At 40.1% G+C, this 22985-nt stretch overlaps 1 protein-coding gene across 3 annotated transcripts in view; it reads right to left on the minus strand.

Moving 5' to 3' along the window:
- The window catches only part of fer1l6 (fer-1 like family member 6), a 164743-nt gene that overhangs the window by 78416 nt on the left and 63342 nt on the right, over positions 1-22985 (minus strand). For all 3 annotated transcript variants that reach the window (XM_041231013.1, XM_041231012.1, XM_041231014.1), the window contains 4 exons: positions 18982-19143; positions 9383-9560; positions 5011-5132; positions 3102-3224 (listed from right to left, as the gene is read on the minus strand). In XM_041231013.1, the coding sequence (XP_041086947.1) occupies positions 3102-3224; positions 5011-5132; positions 9383-9560; positions 18982-19143 (585 nt within the window). The remainder of the gene's footprint in view (positions 1-3101; positions 3225-5010; positions 5133-9382; positions 9561-18981; positions 19144-22985) is intronic.

The raw sequence follows: 22985 nt of genomic DNA on the forward strand, positions 1-22985 counted from the left end.
TTTCAGAACTACTGCTGCAGATCAAGAAGAACAGGATACCATTTTAAAATGCAGGTTCGGTCCCAGGAATATGAACAGAACTATCATTCGAACCACTATCTGATGCTGACCTATGTCGACCTATGTCCAAGTTTGGATATGTAAGTTCTCAAAGTATTCCATGAAGGGCAACCACACCTTGTGAAACTTGTCTTTGGAACCTCTTAATGTAAACTTAATGTTCTCCAATTCAGATGTTACATCACCCATCAAAATCAGTTCCTTGCCTGAATCCATCCCTGTCAAGAATGTGCTCAAATTTTCATAAGTAGATGGATCAGAAGTAGAAGCTCTGTATAGGCAGCCAACGGTTAGTTCCTTATTTCCGCCTAATTTCAATTTAGCGAAATAAAGCTTTTAACGGGTAAAGTTTTGGTTTTTTATGAAGAGGATTAAAATTTATTTGATACAAAGAGGGCAACCCCCCCCAACGCCTCTTTGTGCGGTCCATGCAATATGTTGAAAAGTTATCTAATTCTATTTGAGCGTTGTCAATTCTAGTGGATAACCAGGGTTCAGAGATTGCAAGTACGTCAGGTTTATGAGTTTCAGTCCAGATTCGGAGCTGATAAATTTTAGGTACAATGCTACATATGTAAATATGGAATCATTTTAAGCCCCTGACTGCAGACCAGTTTACATCTGGTTGAGTCACACATGTTGTTCAGGACCGGCCAAGCTTAACTAGACACATGTGATCTATGATTTAATTACACTGAGAGTGAAAGAAACTAAAGCTCTGATCCAACCCGAACAACTGGACAAAACCCACAAAAATAGTCAAATATATTCAGCCTTTTCTTAAATGAGTGCCTAACATAGGAGAACAGAGCAGTATGGCGTAAGTGAATACTGCACTATTCTCCCGCTGCATGTCATTCAACATGTGTTTTAATTAAATTAGCAAAGTGCTGCCTCCGTTCCTCCTTTCTTTGACAGCAATATGTCACAGTCTAAAACATGCTATTAAAAACTGAAACAATACTTCAATAGCTGCTATCTTTCAAGATACTTTGCAGGATATTGTAAACATCCGGTTCACAGACCATATAAACAAACCGAGTGGACTTGCAAACTGCATTGTGAACACAAATTGACTCGGTCCTGATAAATGAAACGAAATGAACCAGACCGAGTCCATTTGAAACGGACCCAGTGTGAATGCAGCCTTAGTGTTTGTTTTTATTGTTTCCGGACAGAAACAGTATTCTCATCGGTTTATAAGAACAAAATTAGCAGCTTTCAGCAAGATAATTGCGTGATGCGTTAAGTGAGCCGCTCAGAGCAGTGCTCGGTGAAAGAACCCACTGAACGACAGCTCAGCTCCCTCTGGGCAGCTCAGTGAAAGAACACTTAACGATGGCTCAGCTCAACTCCCTCTGAGCAGCTCACAGCACTGCAGAGCAGATTTCATCAGTGATCTGAGTAAGCAGAAAAATTCTCACTCTGACCGCTCAGTCACTTCCGCGCATGGCTCGCATACTAATGAGACCCTTCACACTGTATAAATCAATACACACAGCATTCTAAATTCCATCACAATTTTATGACAAACTGCCATTTTATTTATTTGTTATAAAACCACTGCCACAAAATGAGTGACATTCCACCAATTTTCTTTAATATATTTGGAGATGAGACTATCAGATTACTTAGACAAGGACTGAGAAAGTACGGTAAGAACAGTTTCTGGAACACCGCTTTGTAATTTGCTAAATACTGTAAATTTACAGTGGCTGTCAAAAGTATTCACCCCCCCTTGGACTTTTCCACATTTTATTGTCTTACATCATAGAATCAAAATGGATTTAATTACAAGTTAATGCCAACACAAAAAAAGTCCATGAATCTTCTCCAAGTCCCAGGTCTCTTGTAGACTTCAGCAGGTTTTCCTCCAGGATTTCTCTGTACTTTGCTGCATCCGTTTTGCCCTCTATCTTCACAAGCTTTCCAGGCCTTGGGGCAGAGAAGCATCCCCATAGCATGATGTTGCCACAACCATGCTTCACCGTAGGGATGGTGTTCTCAGGATGATGTGCGGTGTTAGGCTTGCGCCAAACATAGCGCTTAGTGTTGAGGCCAAAAAGCTCTATTTTGGTCTCAACAGACCATAGAATCTTCTTCCACTTGGTCTCAGAGTCTCCCCATGATTTGATGTGAGTTTTTTTCAACAATGGTTTTCTTTTTGTCACTCTACCATAAAGGTCAGTTTTGAGAAGCACCCAGGCTGTTGTTGCTGTATGCACAGTGTCTCCCAGCTCAGCCGTAGAAGACTGTAACTCCTTTAACATTTCCATAGGCCTCTTGGTGGCCTCCCTGACTAGTGCCCTTCTTGCCCAGATACTCATTTTTTGAGGACGGCCTGTTCTAGACAGATTCACAGTTGTGCCATATTCTCTCCATATTCAATGCCTTGGAAATGTTCTTCTATCCTACCTCTGATTGAAGCTTTTGAAGAACCTTATTCCGGATTTGCTTTGAATGTTCCTTCGTCTTCATGATGTAGTTTTTGTTAGGAAATGTACTAACCAACTGTGGGACCTCCCAGAGACAGGTATATTTAACCTGAAATCATGTGGAACACCTTAATTGCACACAGGTGGACTTCATTCAACTAATTATGTGACATCTAAAGACAATTGGTTGCACCAGAGCTTATTTAGGTGTGTCATAGCAAAGGGGGTGAATACTTATGCAATCAATTATTTTCTGTTTTATATTTGTAATTAATTTAGAACAATTTGTAGATTGTATTTTTCGCTTTGACATTATGGACTTTTTTGTGTTGATCAGTGGCAAAAACTCCTAATTAAATCCATACTGATTCCATGTCGTAACACAATAAAATGTGGAAAAGTCCAAGGGGGACAAATACTTTTGAGAGCCACTCTACATGCAATACCATACTTTGGTGTTTTAGACACACTGATACACCTGACATTATTAATGTATAATGCTCCAATGTTAATAAAGAATCTATAATGCAGTATAATGACTTCCTCTGAGATATAATATTTTCACACACCCGATGAACCTTTTTTTAAGTTTCCTAATAGTCTTACTTGTTTTGCTTTCTCCATCGATGCATAGTATTTAGACCACCAGTCAATGACGTTTTCTGCAGAATCATCAGCAACAGTGCGTTTTCTTCTCTTGGTGGACCTTCTCAAGGTTCTTTTACCATCCTGAAAAAGTTTGGTAAAGTTCACTATGAAGAAACTAAAATAACTTCATAGCTTTACCTTATAGTCTATAATTGGGTGTTTCTGAAGTTAAGGATAATGCCACAACTAGGAACATAAAATGTTACAAATGAGAGGAAGCAATTCAGTCCATCAATCCTTGTTTGGTTCCTAGTAGCTTGTTGATTTAGATTTCTCTTAAAAGGAACCCATTGACTCAAAAGAAACATACTCTTACCTACACCTATCTTCATAACTCGTACCTACACCTATCTTCATAACTTATCTGCTAGTCCTGGGATTCTAATTACAGCGTGCTTGTTGTAATGCAGGGTGTGCAGGGCTGAGAAAATGTGTTTTAAAAAAAATGGTTTAATTTGTATAATTTAAATGATTTCTAAAAACATATCCATGTGACTAGATATGCTGCCTAATTGAACTTGAATGTGCAGCAGGTGGCCAGATGTCAATTGCATAATTGATGATCAATTAACATCTTCCTTTAAAAAGGGTCTGGAAAGCCAGCCCTCTCCTCTCCTCTCCGTTCCATTCCATTCCAGCATGAGGATTCATGACTGTGAGGATAGCCAGGGAGTGGGAACCAAGTGAATGATGAGGACCACAGGAGTGTTCCTGGAGTGGAACTTCCCTCAGTGGGAGCAGCGCTCGGCCCAAGCTTGGCCACCTTTTGTTTTCTATCTGTTTTACCCACTATGTTACCCACTATTTTACCCTAGTGGCGGCCACCAACCACTGCAACTGTCTGTGCTTCAATAAAATCTGGACGTCTGAGTGGCGTTTTCTACTACAAACCCTCTGTGTTTTTTGATACCCACAGTGACAGAACACTCCTGTCGCACAGGGTTTGAAACTGAGCATGTGCAATACACTGTCTGTGATTTGTAATCTGTGCTTTTCACTACATTACCATGCAATCTGGTTGGCCTTTTGAATTGCCTCCCTCTACTGTCTGGTTGATGACAGCAAACTACAACATCAAGGTATGTTGTGTAGCAGGCAATGATGGTCCGAATGGCCCCCTCTCATTTGTAACTTATTTTGTTCTTATTTTCGACAGTTTCAAATAAATGTAGGTTAGTGGGATTTGTTGGAGCTAGAATATTTTAAAAAAGTTTTTATAAACCTTTTGAAACAATTTTTCAGACAGTTACCTCTACATACATATTTTATACCTTGTGTTCTGTTCCATTATCCATTTAAGATATTAAACACACATTTTTTCATAATATACAGGATAAAGATTAATTTATTAACTTAGTTAATAAAAGCTGAGGTCTTTGTGCATAATGCTCAATTAAATTCAACAGGTTTTCACCTAAGGAGTCAATATCTAACATTTCTCTCATTACTTTGTCTAGTTGTGTAGTACATTGGTTACCATTACAACATATTATGCAATGCTACCACTGCAGCTCAAAATAAGTTATTTTATTAAGATATAAAAAGGTGATATTTTTACTGTTGTTAGCAGGTAAACCCCATAAGATGATAAGACAGAGTATTCAGTAACACCCATCCTGTGCCAGCCTTTATACCAAATTTGATAATTACAGCAAGTCTAGTGCCTATTCTATTCTGCCACATAGCTTCCTGTAATAGTTGTGAACTGATAGCAATAACATTGTACATTATGAATACTCTACTATGACTGATCTACTGTGGCCAATGAGTTTATTATATAAGAATGTATTGAGTCATAAATATAAACTCATGTAATTTAGATTTTAGATATCTCATAATACTTGGGGTTGAAACCCATCTACTGTACCTTGGAGCCCACTTGTGTCACTGGTGGGGTTTTTGGTGTTGGTGGTGGATCTATATTGACATAGATTTCTTCTGGGGGAGATGCCTCAATAACAGTTGTTTCATCCTCTTGTTCTCTCACTCCTGAAGGTAACAATGAAATCACTTATTAATGAATAATTCATTATTCACACAAATTGCCCATTGGAATAGCAATTTGCAAAAAGGAACATTGTAATAAACTGTACGTTATTTTCTATAAAATAATTTATCGTATATACTGGTATATAATTATGACAAAACGTGTATTTTACTGGTCAGCTGCTGAGCGACCAGAATTATTCCGGGCTTAAAAGGCATGTCATATGCAGACAGGCTAAAAGAATTGAATCTGTTCAGTCTTGAACAAAGAAGACTACGTGGCGACCTAATTCAAGCATTCAAAATTCTAAGAGGTATTGACAGTGTCGACCCAAGGGACTTTTTCAGCCTGAAAAAAGAAACAAGGACCAGGGGTCACAAATGGAGTTTAGAAAAAGGAGCATTCAGAACAGAAAATAGGAGACACTTTTTTACACAGAGAATTGTGAGGGTCTGGAATCAACTCCCCAGTAATGTTGTTGAAGCTGACACCCTGGGATCCTTCAAGAAGCTGCTTGATGAGATTTTGGGATCAATAAGCTACTAACAACCAAACGAGCAAGATGGGCCGAATGGCCTCCTCTCGTTTGTAAACTTTCTTATGTTCTTATGTTCTAAATAGCTGATACTTCATGTATTTACACCTTTGTTAGCAAAACAAAATACATCTGTACAATTTTAAATAAGCAGTCACTTGATTTTATCTTTTCATTACACATTGAAAAAACTTAATACATCTTCTCAAAGAAAGAGTATTATTATAAACAAACTTCCCAAAATGCACTTAATTTCATTTTCATTACATAAGAGTAGCTGCTATTTAATGCTAATATTGGACTTGGCTTTCGCCAAGATAAAATTAGACAGTAGTTGAGGGCACCAACCAAGACCTGTCTTCGCAGTAATATATGAGCCTTTGGTGCTTTTCCTCCGCCAGGTAATGTGAATTTCTGGTGTTGATGGCGGAAGTGTAATGCTGGCTCCAGGGATCAGCCTATTGTGGCCTCCCTGGTGCCTCTTCATGGAAACCGTCAGGAATGGGCTGGGTGGGGCACTTCGTAGGTGGGTCATTAGGTGGGCACCTCCCATCTTCAGTGTTTCATCGACGAGCCGACACCTCGGGAAGGCTCAACAGTAATGCTGGCCTCTCAGCACCACTCCACTGCATCCTCCAACCCAGCCCAGTTTATTTACCTTAGCCATCCAATCCATTGATGTTAATTATTTGCTTATTGCTCCATTCGTCCAGTGCTAATGCCAAGCATCACAACACCCCATCATGATGCCAAGTGAAGTGACCCTGGCTCGCAGTCACCTTACATCCTGTAAGAATGTGCTTCAGGGTAGCCAGTGATGAACACAAAAGACATGCAGGGTTCTCTTTACCCACATATTCAGGTTTGCGGTGATGGAAATACATCATATGTTAACCTGATTTGTAAGCTCATCTTTCTCTATTCCATTGCAGACAGGTCTCACTATGCTAATCTTATGCTGTTCCACAGTCTCCCATCTCATCCATTCTCCCTTCTTAGCCTGGGACACTAACTTGACACAATTCATCCCCGCCTCCTTTCACCTGGAGCTGCTTTGTGCCAACTTGGGGAGCCGAACTGAGACCAAAGCCTCCTCTTCCCTGTTGTACTTGCCCCATAATATCTTCCACCACGTTTTTTGCTGTCTACTTTCTCCCAGTTCTTACTACGGGTGCTACCTCCCTGTTCCAAAGTGCCCAGCCCCTGTGTATATTTTTTGTTGCATGTTGTGTGTTAATGTTGGTGTATAGTCATTGGTACACGGGGTATAAACAGGTCTGTGTAACACGAGTGTTTAAAATGTATATTTGTATTTAGGCATGAGGATTGGACAGCACTTCACATGCAAGTAAAATGTAATAATATGTGAGCACAGGGAATTGCACTTTATTAATTCACGTGCAGTTGTACTGCGACTCTAATTGAAGGATTGATTAGCAATCGAGTCTCGGTACAGCTGCATAAAAGCAACATGTTTTCACTCACTCAGGGTTGTGTGTTCAGTGAGTGGAGAACAGGATTGGAGATAGATGTAATTGTAATAATAATAATAGTTAAAATAGAAGCTCACCGTGTTTTGTCTGTATAGTCCATTTTGTTTTTCTTTTTGTTTTGGCTACGAGTGCCGTGTCCTGTGTCTTGCTTGTGTTACAACCTTTTATTTTCTGTCTGTCTGTTCATTATTAAATGCTGAGCGAGACCATTCACTCAGCTTCACCAAACTCCACCTCTGTTGTTTATTTCCTGATTCCTCGTTTCTGGTCTGACGTCACCCACTGCAGCCACCTTTGTGACACGTGGTGTCATTGTGGGATTACCAGCGCCTCCTAGACGCAGACCAGAGCGGGAACCGGAGTGTTTTTTTTTTTTTTTTTTTTTTTTTTTAAAACAAAAACAAAAAAAACCCAACAAAAATGGAAGGCTGGAGAGATGGCTGCACGGAGCTGGAGGAGCTCCTCAGTGGTCTGGAGGACCAAGGCTGGTGCCTTGCCTGTGGGGTGTACGGGCACGTGATGGCTGTCTGCCCCTTCCAAGAGGAGGAGGAGGAACTGGCCCAGGAGAAGAAGGTGAGGAGGAGGAGTGGCAGGAAAAATCTACAGCAGCAGCCAGAGCAACAGCAGGAGGAGGTCGAGGATGACAGTTGGGAGGTTTGTTTAAAGAACCTTGCGGTGGAGCTGTGCCCCAGCTGTGGGGTGTATGGGCACACTTTGGCCATCTGCCCCACGCAATATACAGAGGCGGAAGTAATGCCTGTGTGGGAGGAGCCCGTGCGTCCAGTGCCCAGACGGGGGGACCGTGAGCGTCCAGCGCCCAGACGGGGGGGATCGTGAGCGTCCAGCGCCCAGACGGGGGGGGGCCGCGGGAAACCAAAGCCCGAGGGACTGCTGTTGCCACCTCCACCAGCAGAGGAAGAATACCTGCTGTCCCCATCTCCACCAGCAGAGTGCGAGTGCCTGCTGGTATCACTTCTCCTACCATCACCACCTGGAGGAGAGGAGCAGGTGCTTCCTCTGCCTCCATCACCTACCCCTGCAAGTGAGGAAGAGCCGCACGAGTCCCCTGTAATAAGGGTAGACTACACGCCGCTCCCACCTCTGCCGCCAGGAGACTACATGCCTCCGCCACCTCCATCGGCAGGAGACTAAACGTCTCCGCCACCTCCACCGCCTCTGTCATCTCCACCACCAGAAGCAGAGCAGCTGTGTGTTCGGTGAGTGGAGAACGGGATTGGAGAGGGAGGTAATTGTAATAATAATGATAATAATAATGTTAAAATAGAAGCTCACCGTGTTTTGTCTGTATAGTCCATTTTGTTTTTCTTTTTGTTTTGGCTACGAGTGCCGTGTCCTGTGTCTTGCTTGTGTTATAACCTTTTATTTTCTGACTGTCTGTTCATTATTAAATGCTGAGTGAGACCATTCGCTCAGCTTCACTAAACTCCACCTCTGTTGTTTATTTCCTGGTTCCTGGTTTCTGGTCTGACGTCACCCACTGCAGCCGTCTTTGTGACACTCCCTCACACATTTCCAGCCAAACCTTCAATTCCTCACTTAAAGCTGTGTCTGGCAGCTGCAGTTTCCCTTTACTGAGGGGTGCTACCCTGCTAAGTCATCATGGACCTCTCAGCCATTTCTTGAATTAATCAAGGCTTCCAGTCTCTCCACTGTTGACATGGAAACCTCATACACAGTAAGCGGCCACAGCAACCTTGCCTGGTAGTGCACTGCTGTCAATACTCTTCAGCCCTTGCACTGCCTGCTGTCCACCTCTTCCACTCAGACTGTATCATTTACTTCCAAGACTCTTTACAGAAGGGAAATGGAAATCAAAATGCCTAAAGGCCTGGCCTCCGGTGATCAATTTTTCATAGTTTAAAAATGCTCCATATGAATGTCTGAATATCAAGCCACAGATTATACGGAATAGTCATTATCTTGTATCAGAACAAACTCAGAGTTAATTGCACCTGCAAATGGTCCTACTAGAGGTCCATGACTCTGTTTATGCACAGTAGAGGGGTGGGCAGCTGAATCTCAACAGCTGTCACAATTTATTGAAGAACATGTAAAAGGTCTGTATGGCAAATGTCTGAACAATGTATTTGGCTGTATCTTCATGGTCTTTTTGCCATCTTTAATGTTTACTCCCCGAATTGTTTTGCATAGTGCAGTTAATTATAGTAAATGCAAGTTAGGAAGGGTTTTAACTTCCTGTTACCTTCTTTAGCTGCTGGTATTTGTTTTCGTGGGCTGCTGGGGAGCTCCTTGGCTTTGTAGAAAAACTGTTTGAGACAGTTCACAACATGAGTCCCAACCAGAGTGCTGTGACCAAATGCTCTCCAATCAACAACACTGATGGTAAGCGGTGGATGTAGGTGCTCAATCTCTGGTATGTCCTGTTAACAAAACAGAAAAGCATATTTACAAGGACCATTCTACAAACATCCTTTGATATTTGTTGATGCTAAACTGCAGGGTACAACATGGTAGATAACCTCCTGTTTGGTTAGCCATCAATCTTACTTACAAATGGGTAGTTACCCCTAAACAGCCTTACATGAAGGCATAAGATGCATGTGATTTAACCCTATAGCTGTTCTATTCGGGTGTATGCCAGTCACATATTTTAAAGCAGTCAAATAATTACACACAGTTTAGTGCTGAAATGTAAATACTCCAACGGTATCCTTTATAGCATTTGGTCTCATTACAGTTTTGTGGAAAACGCCAATAAAATTCTAGGAGTGTCATTTTTGTTTAGTGAGCAAATATAAATTAAAAATGCTCCAAGACAGTAGTATGATATTGTAATAATACATTATAACTCGATAATACCCCTTTGTGTATGAGGAGCCATTTAGACAAGATTGTCGAGAGAGAGAGGAGAGGGAGAGAGATCAAGTCATGCACAGCGAGAAAGACTTATATACGTAACGTGTAAAAATAATAATACAATAAAATATGTATGGAGGCTGTACACACATATATACATTTCACACAGGCTTCAACTCTGTGGGTGATAGAGCATGCCGAACATTTATAATAGCTATGTGCTCTCCAAAGGATGTACCAGAACCTGTACCAGTGACCTGTTCAGTACCAGAGCCGATACTAGTGACCTGGTCGGTACCAAAGTAGGTGCCAGCCACCTTTATCGGTATCAGTCATCTGGTTCATACCAAAATCGGTACCAGCGATCTAGTTTGTTGCGGTTCAGCACCAAGGCCATTACCAGAGCTGACCAGTTATTTATCAAATCTGTATACAAATTGCAATTTTGCATATTTCAAAAACACTGAATGAACTGTTTAAAATTCTCTAAAAACACTTATTTTAGATGTAATTTGTACTTATTTATTATAAAAATAACTATTTTATATTAAACATGTTTCTTTTGAACTCAACACATGTAAATAAATGCCAGAGTCATTATCAGTTAACACTTGTTTAGCAGAGTCTGCAATTCAGCCTTCATTTCAGCATTCACTTTATTGTACATCTGCGGTATTATAACCTCAGAAAATTGTTTCCTGCTGGTTACTTGGTATCGTGGGTCCAGGACATTCACTAAATCTGATGAATCAAACATTCTGTATGGCCGGAATTCTTTGATTTAAAAAGTGCAACTTTTCACTGATCATTTTCGCCCTTGCTGAATTAGCTGGGTAATTCGCCCGAGCATAGATACGATTGTTTGCTGACCTGAAATCGACACTAGCCTTTACCTGTTCACTAGGACTTGAATTTCCTTCTGCAAGTAGGTGATATGTAAAATACATACACACATGCATCTATAGTGTGACTGTAACTGGGCGAGGAGCCCTGTACATGGATTTGTTTATTTTAGAACAGGGTATCCCTCCGCCTCTGTGCAATTTATTATTTTGTATTTGTTTTGTTGTAGTAGTAGTATTATTATTATTATTGTTATGATTTATTATTTGTATATATGACGGCATAGCCGTGTTGTTTAGTTATTGTTTTATTAAATGTGATGGCGAAGAGCCGTATGTTTCGCAGCGTGGATGGGAAGCCCATTCACATTAAAAACCCATGCAGAATGTGACAGAGGGATTATCAAATTATCAGATCAATATAATGTAAAGCATCCACAAATGTTAAAGAACACAACCAAAAGTACCAACAGTAAGATTAAATACCAATACAAATGCACAAATATATTTTTGTTTTTACTCTGTTCACTGAATCATGAAACAAAATCACCACGTGACTCGTTTAGGACTAATGGAGGGCAAAATTTGCCATGATACCACCAGCATATGTTACTTCAGCCTTGCATAAACAATACACTGCAATGTTCGATGCGATACAGCTAACCTTTTTAGATGTTTTTATTAGGAAATGATTCCAGACGTGTGATTTTGCTTTGCAGAATTTAAGCAGCTAAAAATCTCCATGTGCTTCTGCCATATTTTCTTCTGTGTTAGCGCTGCTCATATTACGAGTCCTCGCGGGAAGTGATTATCTCTCGAGATAATAGCCGACATTTTCCTGTAGAAGTTTCCCTGAATTAGGGAATTAGTATTTGTACAAATACCAGTTATTGTATTACATGATGAATATTGCAATATATGTGCAGCGAGGAGGCTGGCACAATTACAGATGCCCTGTTCCCAAGCAGCAGCAGCCACAGGCACAAGACCTTGCAAGTTAGCAGTCCTGGGGTTCTGCTACCACAGGTCCAGGGCCCATTCTATCAGGCCCACCTGAATTATTGGCAATCATACACCACAGACACCTACTTTGACATCCCTGTAAAACTTGGCCACAGGAAATATTTGTGGTTCGTTTTTCAAGGGACTCCACACGAGTTCAGTGTACTGCCATTTGGCCTCTCTCTAGCTCCTTGCACATTCTTAACCTTTTTACTTAACCTTGGCTGGAGATGCAGTACTGAGTGTCCTTTTGCTATGCAGTGCCTTTTAAACCTGTTTTACTCTGAAAAAATATATTTTTTAAACAGCGCATGTAAAATGAACAGTGCGTGTGAAAATAAATTGGACCCGGCCCGTCTGACAAGCGCTGAATAAATGGACCGCTAAGGGTTAAAGTGCATAGCTATCATCCTCTGAGACTTAAAGACATCAGAGTGCTTAATTACCTGGATGACTGGTTGATATGTGCCGAGTCACCAGCACAGGCAATGTTTCCAACAGCTGGGCTTCATGGTGAACCATTCAAAAAGCTGGCTGATGCCCTCTCAAATGGTTGTCTACCTCGGCGCAAGCCTCGATTCTGTAAACATGAACGCCACTCTATGGGTGACAGGATCCAGAGGCTAACTGTCTGCTTGCTTTTCAGCCTAATGCAGAGGTGAAGGTACTGACCTTCCAGAGACTTCTGGGCCTGATGGCAGGAGCATCTCAGGTTCTCCCCTTAAAAGTCCTACACATGTGCCATCTCTAAGCCAGTTTCAACCACAAGGTCCTTCACCCTGTCTTGGACTGGCACCGCCTGCTCACAGTATCTCGTCACTATTTGTAAGCTCTCTCATAGTGGAAACAACCAGCTCATCTGTGCTTGGGCACAGTTCTGTGCAGTGTCACGAGGAAAGAGGTGGTGACCACAGACACCTTCAAACTAGCTTGTGTCTGGAATGGCCAGGGGATGCAGGGTGTGAGGAAACAAGCATGGGTGGGTCGCCATATAAATATTTTGGAGCTGTAGGCAGTTCTTCTGGCCCTGCAGTAATTTTCCAGGAAATACAAGGCAGACACATGTTAATCTGCACAGACAACACCACAGTGGTGGCTTATATCAACTACAAGAGTGTTGCCCAGAAGCTTTTGCTATGGCTCACGAATACCTCCTTTCAGTAGTGAAGAACTGGGTGTTGGACCATCTCTCAAGCGGCGGCCCCCACTGTTCAGAATGGTGACCCAGAAGTTGTGAACCTCATCTGGGGGAGGTTCGGGTGCACAGCGATAGATCTCTTCACGACCCAGGAGTCCACCTATTGTCCCCATTAGTATTCCCTAATGGATGTCTGTAAAGAACGTCCCAAACTGCTCTTCACATTGTTGGAGATGGGCAGTCATCACCTGTGTAGGAGACTCAATTCCAGTGTTCTCAGCCAGGAAGGTGGAGAGCTGAGGGAATGATTCATAGTTCTTCTTCGTGAGTTTTTGTCCCCTTTTTCTTCACAAATCCATTGATGCGGTCACTGAGCATTAGAATGCAAGTATTTTTGCACTGCAAACTGACATTTAGATCGTTAAGCTTCATAAAGATGTCACTGGACAGAGTTTACAAATTCTTCTTTTTTGTAGTTCATTGCATATGCACGCATCTCGTCTTTAAGTTCAAAGAATCATTCAAGCACTTTTCCCCTTGAGAGCCACCTGACCTTGGTGTGGAACAGCAGAGCATCATGCTGGGACCCCATTTCGTTGAAAAACTGGGCAAAGAGACAAACGCGAAGTGGCTGAGCCTTGATGAAATTGACAATTGAAATGACATTTTGCCTAACATTGTTCAACTGTTTACTCAGTTCCTTTGATTCTAGCTGTTCTCTGAGAATAAGGCAGCGTGTACATACTGCAGCAGGTGCAACTTTCTTTACCAGGCACGCAAACCTGCTCTGCACGCAGCCACACAAGGTGCTCCATCAGTGCAGAGTCCCATTAGTTTATCCCAAGGGATTTTTTTCTCCTGTATGTAGCCCTGCAGCACATCAAACATTTGTGCTGTTTCGTTTTTGGGAAGAGGCAGACAAAAAAGTATAAAAATGTCTCCTTCCCAGATGTAGCGCACATAGGCTAAGAAATGTGCATCACGTCGACCTGAACAGTAAATGCTTGTTTGCTGCAGGCGTTTGTTCAGTGTTTCTTCTTGATTCGCATCAATCACTTTGACCCCACGCTTGACAGTATTGTTTTTGCTGCACCCCCACCAAATATAATTCTGACCATGTCAATTGCAGAGGCAAGACCAACGTTTCTCCAACAGTATCAGGTTTCCTTCACTGAACAATTCAATAACTCACCTCAAATGAGGCCCTCTGTTCTTGAATTTTAACTTCTGGCAAGTCAATTCCTTTTTATAATGCTTGAAAAAAAAGACCTTGGCGTTCCTTCATGTTCCTTGTGCTGTGAACTCAGGTGACATTTGAGTTTCATGCTCTCTGCAGACAACACAGCCTGGCACAAAACACACTGCCGTCTTTCTTCCCCATTCACTCCAGTACTTAAATCCAAACTCAAGGAAGGATTCATCATATTTCCGCTTTCGTGTCCTGCACTTCTTTCGTTTCTTGTTCTTATCCTTGTCATTATACTGCTAGAGCTCGAAGCAGAAACTTTTCATAGAAAAGCATCCATGTTAGGTTTCTCTCTGTCCTGTAACGTATTTCAGCCAGCCTGTATCAACACAGTAGTTTAACGTCAGCTTCCTGAAACGTAGAAGAGACGCCTGTCGCAGTTGCAGCTGTTGTGCATGAAAGAAGTCCTGCCATGCGCAAGAGATGCAGCTTTATAAACAGCAAGCATACTGTTTTACTCATGCTCAGGTTTATACGTGGTACTGTAGCCTAATAAAAACAGACTCTTTAATTGAAAACTTTTGTTGAATAGACTGACGATGCATTTGCCATTATGTTGGTAGTACATCAATCACCCTGCCGAGTGAAAAAACTAAAATAAAATGACACTGCCGAGTGTGCAACCCCATTTTTTATTGTGGCAACTCCAAGATTAGGAACTGCAGGTCTACACGTTCTCAGTACGGCTATATCAGTTTTCCATATTAAAATTGATTCGTTCTCCCCAGGAGCACACGTCCTGGTGGGACAGTTTTTGAAGGGTTTTTGGAGGTTAAGACCCCTAGAAAGCAGTCTTTTGCTGGTGGCTCAATGTAGTGCTGGACACACTTACAAGACCGGCATTAGAGCCCCTATATCCAGCAGAGCTGAAATTCCTGTCTTTGCTTTCCTGCTTGCTATTACCTCTGCCAAGCTAAGGTTATCCTGTTTTTCTGCTTCCATCAACCAGTCCGACAGGGACAGTGCCCCATATGCAGTTAGGGCACTGGTGTATTATGTTGGCGGCAATCCGAACAATTGTTTGTTTCTGGTCTCATTTCCACAGACAAGCCCTGTCTAAACAATGGCTATTGGGTAAATTGTAGATACAGTCAGGATTGCATATGATCTAGCCAACCTGCCCCCTCCAGAGAAGGTCACTGGTCACTCCACAAGCAACCTTGCAACCTCTTTGTCATTATTCCAGGGCGCATCTGTCACAGACACTTGCAACACTACTGTATGGGCCACACCTCATGCTTTTACCAGATTCTACTGACTGAATGATGTAGATGAACATAACTCTGGTTTTGGGATCAGTGTTAAGGGCAGCCACTCATTCTGCCTTTTAACAGACTTTTATTGTGTTCCACTTTTAAGTCCTGAGATAGTTAGCCACACATCTTAATTGGATTCTGGTGTTAAATGCTGATGTAACCTTGCAGCATATACACTGCATGAGGGCTCTCCCTCACTGTACTGTGGACCATATGCCATGGACCTTTAATCAGTCTTTGGCCAGAAGTGCTAAAAAGGAAGAGAAACTGCATTCAGCAATCTACCAGTGCTTGTGACAGCTTGGGTATTTTATCCCATTCGGTAATGGTTACAGATTGTACTTGAAAGGGAACATTAGTTATCATAACCCTGGTTCCCTGAAATAGAAATGTAATCACTAACCTTCAAGGTAGCAGGCCTAAAGAGAAAATGGCACGGATCCCTATGCTACAGTCCTGGGGGTGGAGACGATGCCTGACACATACTGGGCTCTTAAAGGAGCAGCTTTGTATAAGTGCTCAGGTCATTCAGGCTATACAAGATCTATCCCATTTGGTAATTATTACATTTCTATTTCAGGGAACCAGAGTTATGATAATAACCTAAAACTGTGAGGAGGATTTCACACTGGTCATGTAGCATAAAACAGGCAGCGTTTAAAATACTGTTCCTATTTCACTGTGGACGTCTGGCGTATATTTACTTATTTACCCAATGTGTTTATGAAAAATATACATCGATGTGGTAAATAACTGTTTGATAATAATAATGAGCCACTCAGATTGTAAATGGCTGTTTGATAATAATAATGAGCCACTCAGATTGTAAATGGCTGTCTGATAATAATAATGAGCCACTCAGATTGTAAATGGCTGTCTGATAATAATAATGAGCCACTCAGATTGTAAATGTGGTTGTTTCTGAGCAGGCTACATAGCACTGCACTTTTAAAACAAAGTGAAAGGTCACCATAAGCAAGCACTTCTACAGTGTGCAAGAAACGAGTTTCAGAAAGATAGGAGGCAGAGAAAAGACACAAATCGGAGCAAGCTCTCGTTCATGTACAGCTCACCCAGCCTAAAGTGTTCCATTGAGCTACGCTTAGCTTTAGAGAACATTTGCATTTCCTTTCAACAGACTATGGGACCAGGGGAATACATGTTATAAAAGATACATCGGGGTGCCCTGCATTGTGCAACAAATTAATTCATCATTATTTTATAAAGGTTGCACCTACTTTTTGGGTTCAACAAATAAATTAGTAAGAGCTGTAAATGAAGATCCCAGGCAGGGGGTGACTAACATCCGATCTGTGTTTAGAATGGGAAACTGTTCAACAGCTACGATTTTAGAACCACAAAAAGTTATTTATTCAGCCAACAATTATGATTATCGTGATAATTTACAGCCAATAACTGATAACAGGAAATTGCATTATCGTGCAACACGACTGTATATGTATCGCAAGCAGCATCAGTTACGTGTACATAAACGTGTATTTAAACTTCTACTTAAATGGTAAAAACAGAATTACTGTTCTACATACGTATTTTTAAACCAGTTTAATTCCATTTATATGGAATATCTATCAAATAGCATTTTCAATCAAATATAAACTAGTAGCTGTGGTGACGGCCACCAGTAAATTATGCAAATTAATACTATCGAAGATTCGAACCTTCGTCTGGTAATGTGTTTCCGAACCTCCAAAGGTTAAAATGTAGTCTTCATTACAGCCCCGAATTATCCAGCACTTTGGAAACTACACACAGATTCTTAGATCATTATATATTCAGCCAAAAAGAAAGCAACAGAATAACAATGAACCAAACTAGCGAACAGATTCAATCGGAGGGTAAAACAGAAGGTGGTGCAGAAAAATTGTTGGAATAGCTACCCTGCAGCGGAGCTCCTTTGAAAATAACCCCCATAGTGCTTAAAATGGAGAGTAAATTACTCAATGACCCAAAACCTTTGTAACGATCACTCTGCACAACTGAGAAGCAGTTGTACTGTCCTCCCTAAGGAGATATTACTGGCCCAATATCTATAACTAACTAGGTCAGCAAGAGTGACAGACAGCAAAAGCAAGGACGTCAGTGGTGTCAATTTCATGAAAACATGGTTTATTGTTGTAAACTATAATGTAATAAATGAAATATAATGCTAACAACTTATTGCAGATAACAGTTTGTTAAGTGGAAGGTACAGGTGAGTAAGAAAGTAAAGTGAACTAAACAAACATCCAAACAAACTAACACTAAAGGAAATGAATGCAGTATCCGGTCGGCCTCCAATAAACCCCCCCACACACAAACACAACACCAATACAAAACCAACACACGGACAGGCAAAAGAGACGAAGGTGAATGAATAAGTATACAGGGAAAACAATTACAAAGACAGTCTTGATGGCAATGGATGATAAATAAAATTTAGGCCTAACAAGTCCAGTGAAGCAATGCAGATGAAATCCAAAGTAACAAAAGAACAAAACCAGAACTACAGGATCCAAAGTATCAAAGTAAAGTAGAAAAAACCAGCAAACAGAAAAGGAATAATCTCACCAGCAAATAATGAAGTCCTGAATAGAGTCCTGTACCGATGATGGTGGATGAAGGTTGATGAAAAAATAACGATTGTTGAAAATGGTGAGTCTGTTGAGTAGTACCGGGTTGAGTGGTGAACAGCCGTTTGGAAAATATCAGGAACAAAATGGAGACTGTACACACTAACAAAAACAACCCCTAAACAGACCTTGAACAGCAACTAAACTTAAACAAGCAACAGTGTAAACACAAAAGAAAGGTTTAGACAAAGTGCAAGATTCTGAAAAGAGGAAATGGATGCACCAGTAGTTATCTAAATTAGTTAAAGTTACTCTGTTAATTAAGGAATATGCTGTTTGTTTATAATGTATTCCTAAAGAGAAAGTGGAGTCCCCCCTGGCCTAGCCAGCCGGCTTTAATACTGGTACTGGCTTCCAAGGAGCTCCGAGATTGGAGGAGCGGATATCTGAATGAGCCAATGGGGGGAGAGGGTGAACAGAGGGTGAAAGCAAGGAATTATGGGAATTTGACTTTTAACCTGGCCAGGCTACTGTCCCTAATTAAAGGGACAGGTGGGTGAAACTTACACCCACTTCATGGAGCAAGTGAATTGCTACACCTTACCTGGAGCGCTGTATCTGGAGCATTATCTGAGATTATACAGCAACCAGACAATGCTCTCTCATGGTTTTCCTATGGGGATCAGCCATCCTGTTATTAATTAACGGCAAAAAGTGGACTACAATGCAATAATGACCGTGGTGTGTTCCGCTGTAACAATGGAACTCCCTCTTTAAATAATCACTCCAATGATATTACTGAGTTTGGAGTTTTTACCTCCATGCCACACCCATGCTCTTAAGCCCTCTCGCTGTCCACATAACTAAGACTATAGAACTCCCAAATGTTTTTAATTGTTTCAAAACAAGGGTGAAAATGTGACATATTTACCACTTCAAAGACATCCACAATGACAGAGAAGTTTGGATTGCTCTTGTAACTTTGAATGACGCAAGATCTGACTCCTTTTCCTGCACATTCAATAAACACCTGAGGTCGATCCACAGACAGGAGCTGGACCTTCTTCAACTCACGCAAGCCCCAAAACAGCGTCTGCAGGATGAATATAATTAGGGAATGAGTTAAAACATTCATGTTACAGCCAATTAACCCCACTCTTACTACATTCACATTTCCACATGCCTACCCATAGCACTCTTTTCTGTTCATGTAAATATTAACTGTACCATACACCCCTTACAGTTTTGTTAAGGAACTGGTAAATGCTGTATTGTGTTTTTCTGCTGTTCTCAAGCACTAGTAAGTGTTACCAGAACCTGAAGGTACCATATGGAATTAACAAATACTATGGAATAAATACATAAACTAAATTAATAAATATTGTAACTGCAAAATCAATCAGACAACTGATTTAAATAACATTTAAAAAGTGTTTTATTTTTATTTATTTTTTAACCAATTTACCACTGTCAGTTTGCACAACATAGCCAATAGCATAACATAGAATTAAGCCAGCATATAATTAAAATATGCAATCATCATTTCATAATTCCAAATTAGAATAGCCATAAGCATGACACTTATAGCCAAGATGAATTTAACTGACAAGAGGGCATTAAACAAACAGGAAAATTGTCTGTAAAATTTAAAAACAGTACTATGAATATTTATATTGTATTTTTCATGATGAAATATCCCTTTTGGAAGCAGTTCAACTTTAAGAAAAAAAAAACAATATGTTGCCAACTGTAAAGGGTTATATCTGGCTCTCTTTAAAACAGTTCCTAGGGACCTGCTAGTGAGTACCAGCCTGCATTCTGCAAACACCTTTCTTTGTTCTCTTTTGGATAAGCAAGAAAACAACAATTGATTGAAGCTTCTATAAGAACTCAACCCTCTGATTGATAAAGCACAAATAACAGTGCCCATGTGGCAGGACAGAGGAACACCTCTGCACATAGTGTAACATTGTTAATATAGGGACACTTTGCTTAACAGCCACCTGTCAATATTTGTTTCAACTGATGTCAATATAAACTGACCTTCAATATTAAGACCACCACAAAATAAAAGTGCAATGCCATGGAATGACAGTCTTAGAATACTGAAGATACACTCAAACCAGTGAAAAATAAGCAATGGCAGCTTATATATTTTAAACCCATGAATTAATCCTAATAGCCTTTACCCCCATAATAGAAGGGAGACTAGCACACAAAATTCAAGTGGAATGGCAGGGTTGTCAGAATCAACCAGGTACTGTAAGTCTTGTCATAACGTTGGATTTATGTTACTATATTAAAATTATGAAGGGATGGTAATATGAACCTTCTACATGCAGAAAAGTGCAAAATGAGCTCCAGAAAATGCTGCTGGCTTAGTGCTGAGACTGCCAACCTTCTTATCACTGTACACAAATTCTGCTTTGGGTTTCAGTTGTCTTGTCAGGAGACACATTAAAAGTCCCTTGGGTCGACATTGTCAACACGTTTTAGAATTTTGACTGTTGGAATCAGATTGCTGCGTGGTCTTCTTTCTTCAAGACTGAATAGATTAAATTCTTTTAGCCTGTCTGCATATGACTTTTAAACCCGGAATAATTCATGTCACTGTTCTTTGCACTCTTTCTAGAGCAGCAATATCCTTTTTGCAATGAGGTGACCATAACTGAACACAATATTCTAGATGAGGTCTCACTAATTCATTGTGAAGTTTTAACATTTCTTCCCTTGATTTAAATTCAATACTTTTCACTATATATCTGAGCATCTTATTGGCCTTTTTTTATAGCTTCCCCACATTGTCTAGATGAAGACATTTCTGAGTCAACAAAAACTCCTAGGTCTTTTTCATAGATTCCTTCTCCAATTTCAGTATTTCCCATATGATATTTATAAAGCACATTTTTATTTCCTGTGTGCAGTACCTTACTTTGTTTTCTATTAAATGTCATTTACCATGTGTCTGCCCAGTTCTGAATCTTGTCTAGATCATTTTGAATGACCTTTGCTGTTGCAACAGTGTTTGCCACTCCTCCTATTTTTGTGTCGTCTGCAAATTTAACAAGTTTGCTTACTATACCAGAATCGAAATCATTAAAATGTAGATTAGGAATAGCAGAATTGAGTGGTTACCACACTCCATTCTGAGGTTTCTCCTCTAATCAGTACTTTCTGTTTTCTACATGTTAACCACTCCCTAATCCATGTGCATGCATTTCCTTGAATCCCTACTGCGTTCAGTTTGAGAATTCATCTTTTGTGCAGGACTTTGTCAAAAGCTTTCTGGAAATCTAAATAAACCATGTCATATGCTTTGCAATTCACTATGTAACACAATTTTTGTTCCTGGGTAGTAAGTGTTATTTCCTAATTGCTTATGCCTCGAAAGTATAGAAAATGGCTATTATTCCCCACAAACTTTGCTTTTGTGACCAGGACAGTGATATTTCAAAATATCACTATTTCCAATGGGAAAACGGACAAATGTGTGTCTTTTCGTTCACATAAAGTCAGAAAAAAACAACATATGAATCCAAATTAACATGCATTTATACTAAAGTAATACAAAAATGACTACAAAAGATTTAGAAGTGATTAGTTTTGAGATTTAAGATTATACTGTAAATACATTCATATGTTGTTTTTTTCTGACTTTATATGAACAAAAAGACACACATTTGCTCGTTTTCCCATTGGAAATAGTGATATTTTGAAATATGACTGTCCTAGTCACAAAAGCAAAGTTTGTGGGGAATAATAGCTATTTTCTATACTTTTGAGGCATAAGCAATTAGGAAATAACACTTACTACCCAGGAACAAAAAAAAAAAAAAAAATTGTTACACAGTGTTATCCATTGTCAATGTTCAATCCTCAAAAAAATCAAGCAGGTTAATTAGACACGATCTCCCTTTCCTACAACCATGTTGACTGTCTCCCAGGATACTGTTACCATATAGGTAATTTTCCATTTTGGATCTTCTTATAGTTTCCATAAGTTTTCATATAAGTCAGGCAGTTACCTGGTTCAGTTTTGTCTCCCTTTTTGTGGATCTGTATTACGTTTGCAATTCTTCAGTCTGTTGGTACAAGCCCTGTCTCAAGAGACTGTTGCATGATCTTGGTTAGCGGCTTGTAAATAACTTTCTTTGAGTTCTATTGGGAGGATCTCATCTGGCTCAGGGGATTTGTTTATTTTAAGAGCTCCTAGTCCCTTTAACACTTCTGCCTCGGTTATGATAAAGTTATTTAAAACTGGATAGGAACGGGTTAACATGTGGGGCATGCTGTCCGTATCCTCCTTTGTAAAAACTTGTGAAAAGTAACCATTTTATATTTGCTATTTTTTTTCTCTTCATCTATGATTTTGCCCAGGTGCAATTATTTATACATGCTCTAAAGAAAAGGCAGCAGAGATTTGAAAACGATATTTCACTTTTGCATTGCTGCTCTACAAACTCGTTTTCTTTTTCACAGTCTATCGGCAGAAAATAATTCTTAAGGTGGAACACTGTACAGTACTGTAGATACTTTCTGGTTGAATTGTGCTGTTATAATTACTGTTTTAAAATGTTACATTGCTTAAATATGCATTTATATGGAAATGAATGATTTTTCTAATATATTTTCTCTGTATACAATCAGTATTAGTTCGGTAAAAACATTAGACTTGGTGTTGACAATTTTACCAGATGAGAGCGAGATGCTACCCCCTTTTATTTGAATTTATTTGTGATTATCTGTGTAAACATGTTATTTAAAGCTGCTACATATTTCTACTTTCGACATTCACAGGAATGTGCTTATTTGGGGAGATATTGAAATTGGAGAAGGAATCTATGAAAAAGACCTAGGAGTTTTTGTTGACTCAGAAATGTCTTCATCTAGACAATGTGGGGAAGCTATAAAAAAGGCTAACAAGATGCTCGGATA

The sequence above is a fragment of the Polyodon spathula genome, chromosome 27 (assembly GCF_017654505.1).
Source record: "Polyodon spathula isolate WHYD16114869_AA chromosome 27, ASM1765450v1, whole genome shotgun sequence".
NCBI classification, from domain to species: domain Eukaryota; kingdom Metazoa; phylum Chordata; class Actinopteri; order Acipenseriformes; family Polyodontidae; genus Polyodon; species Polyodon spathula.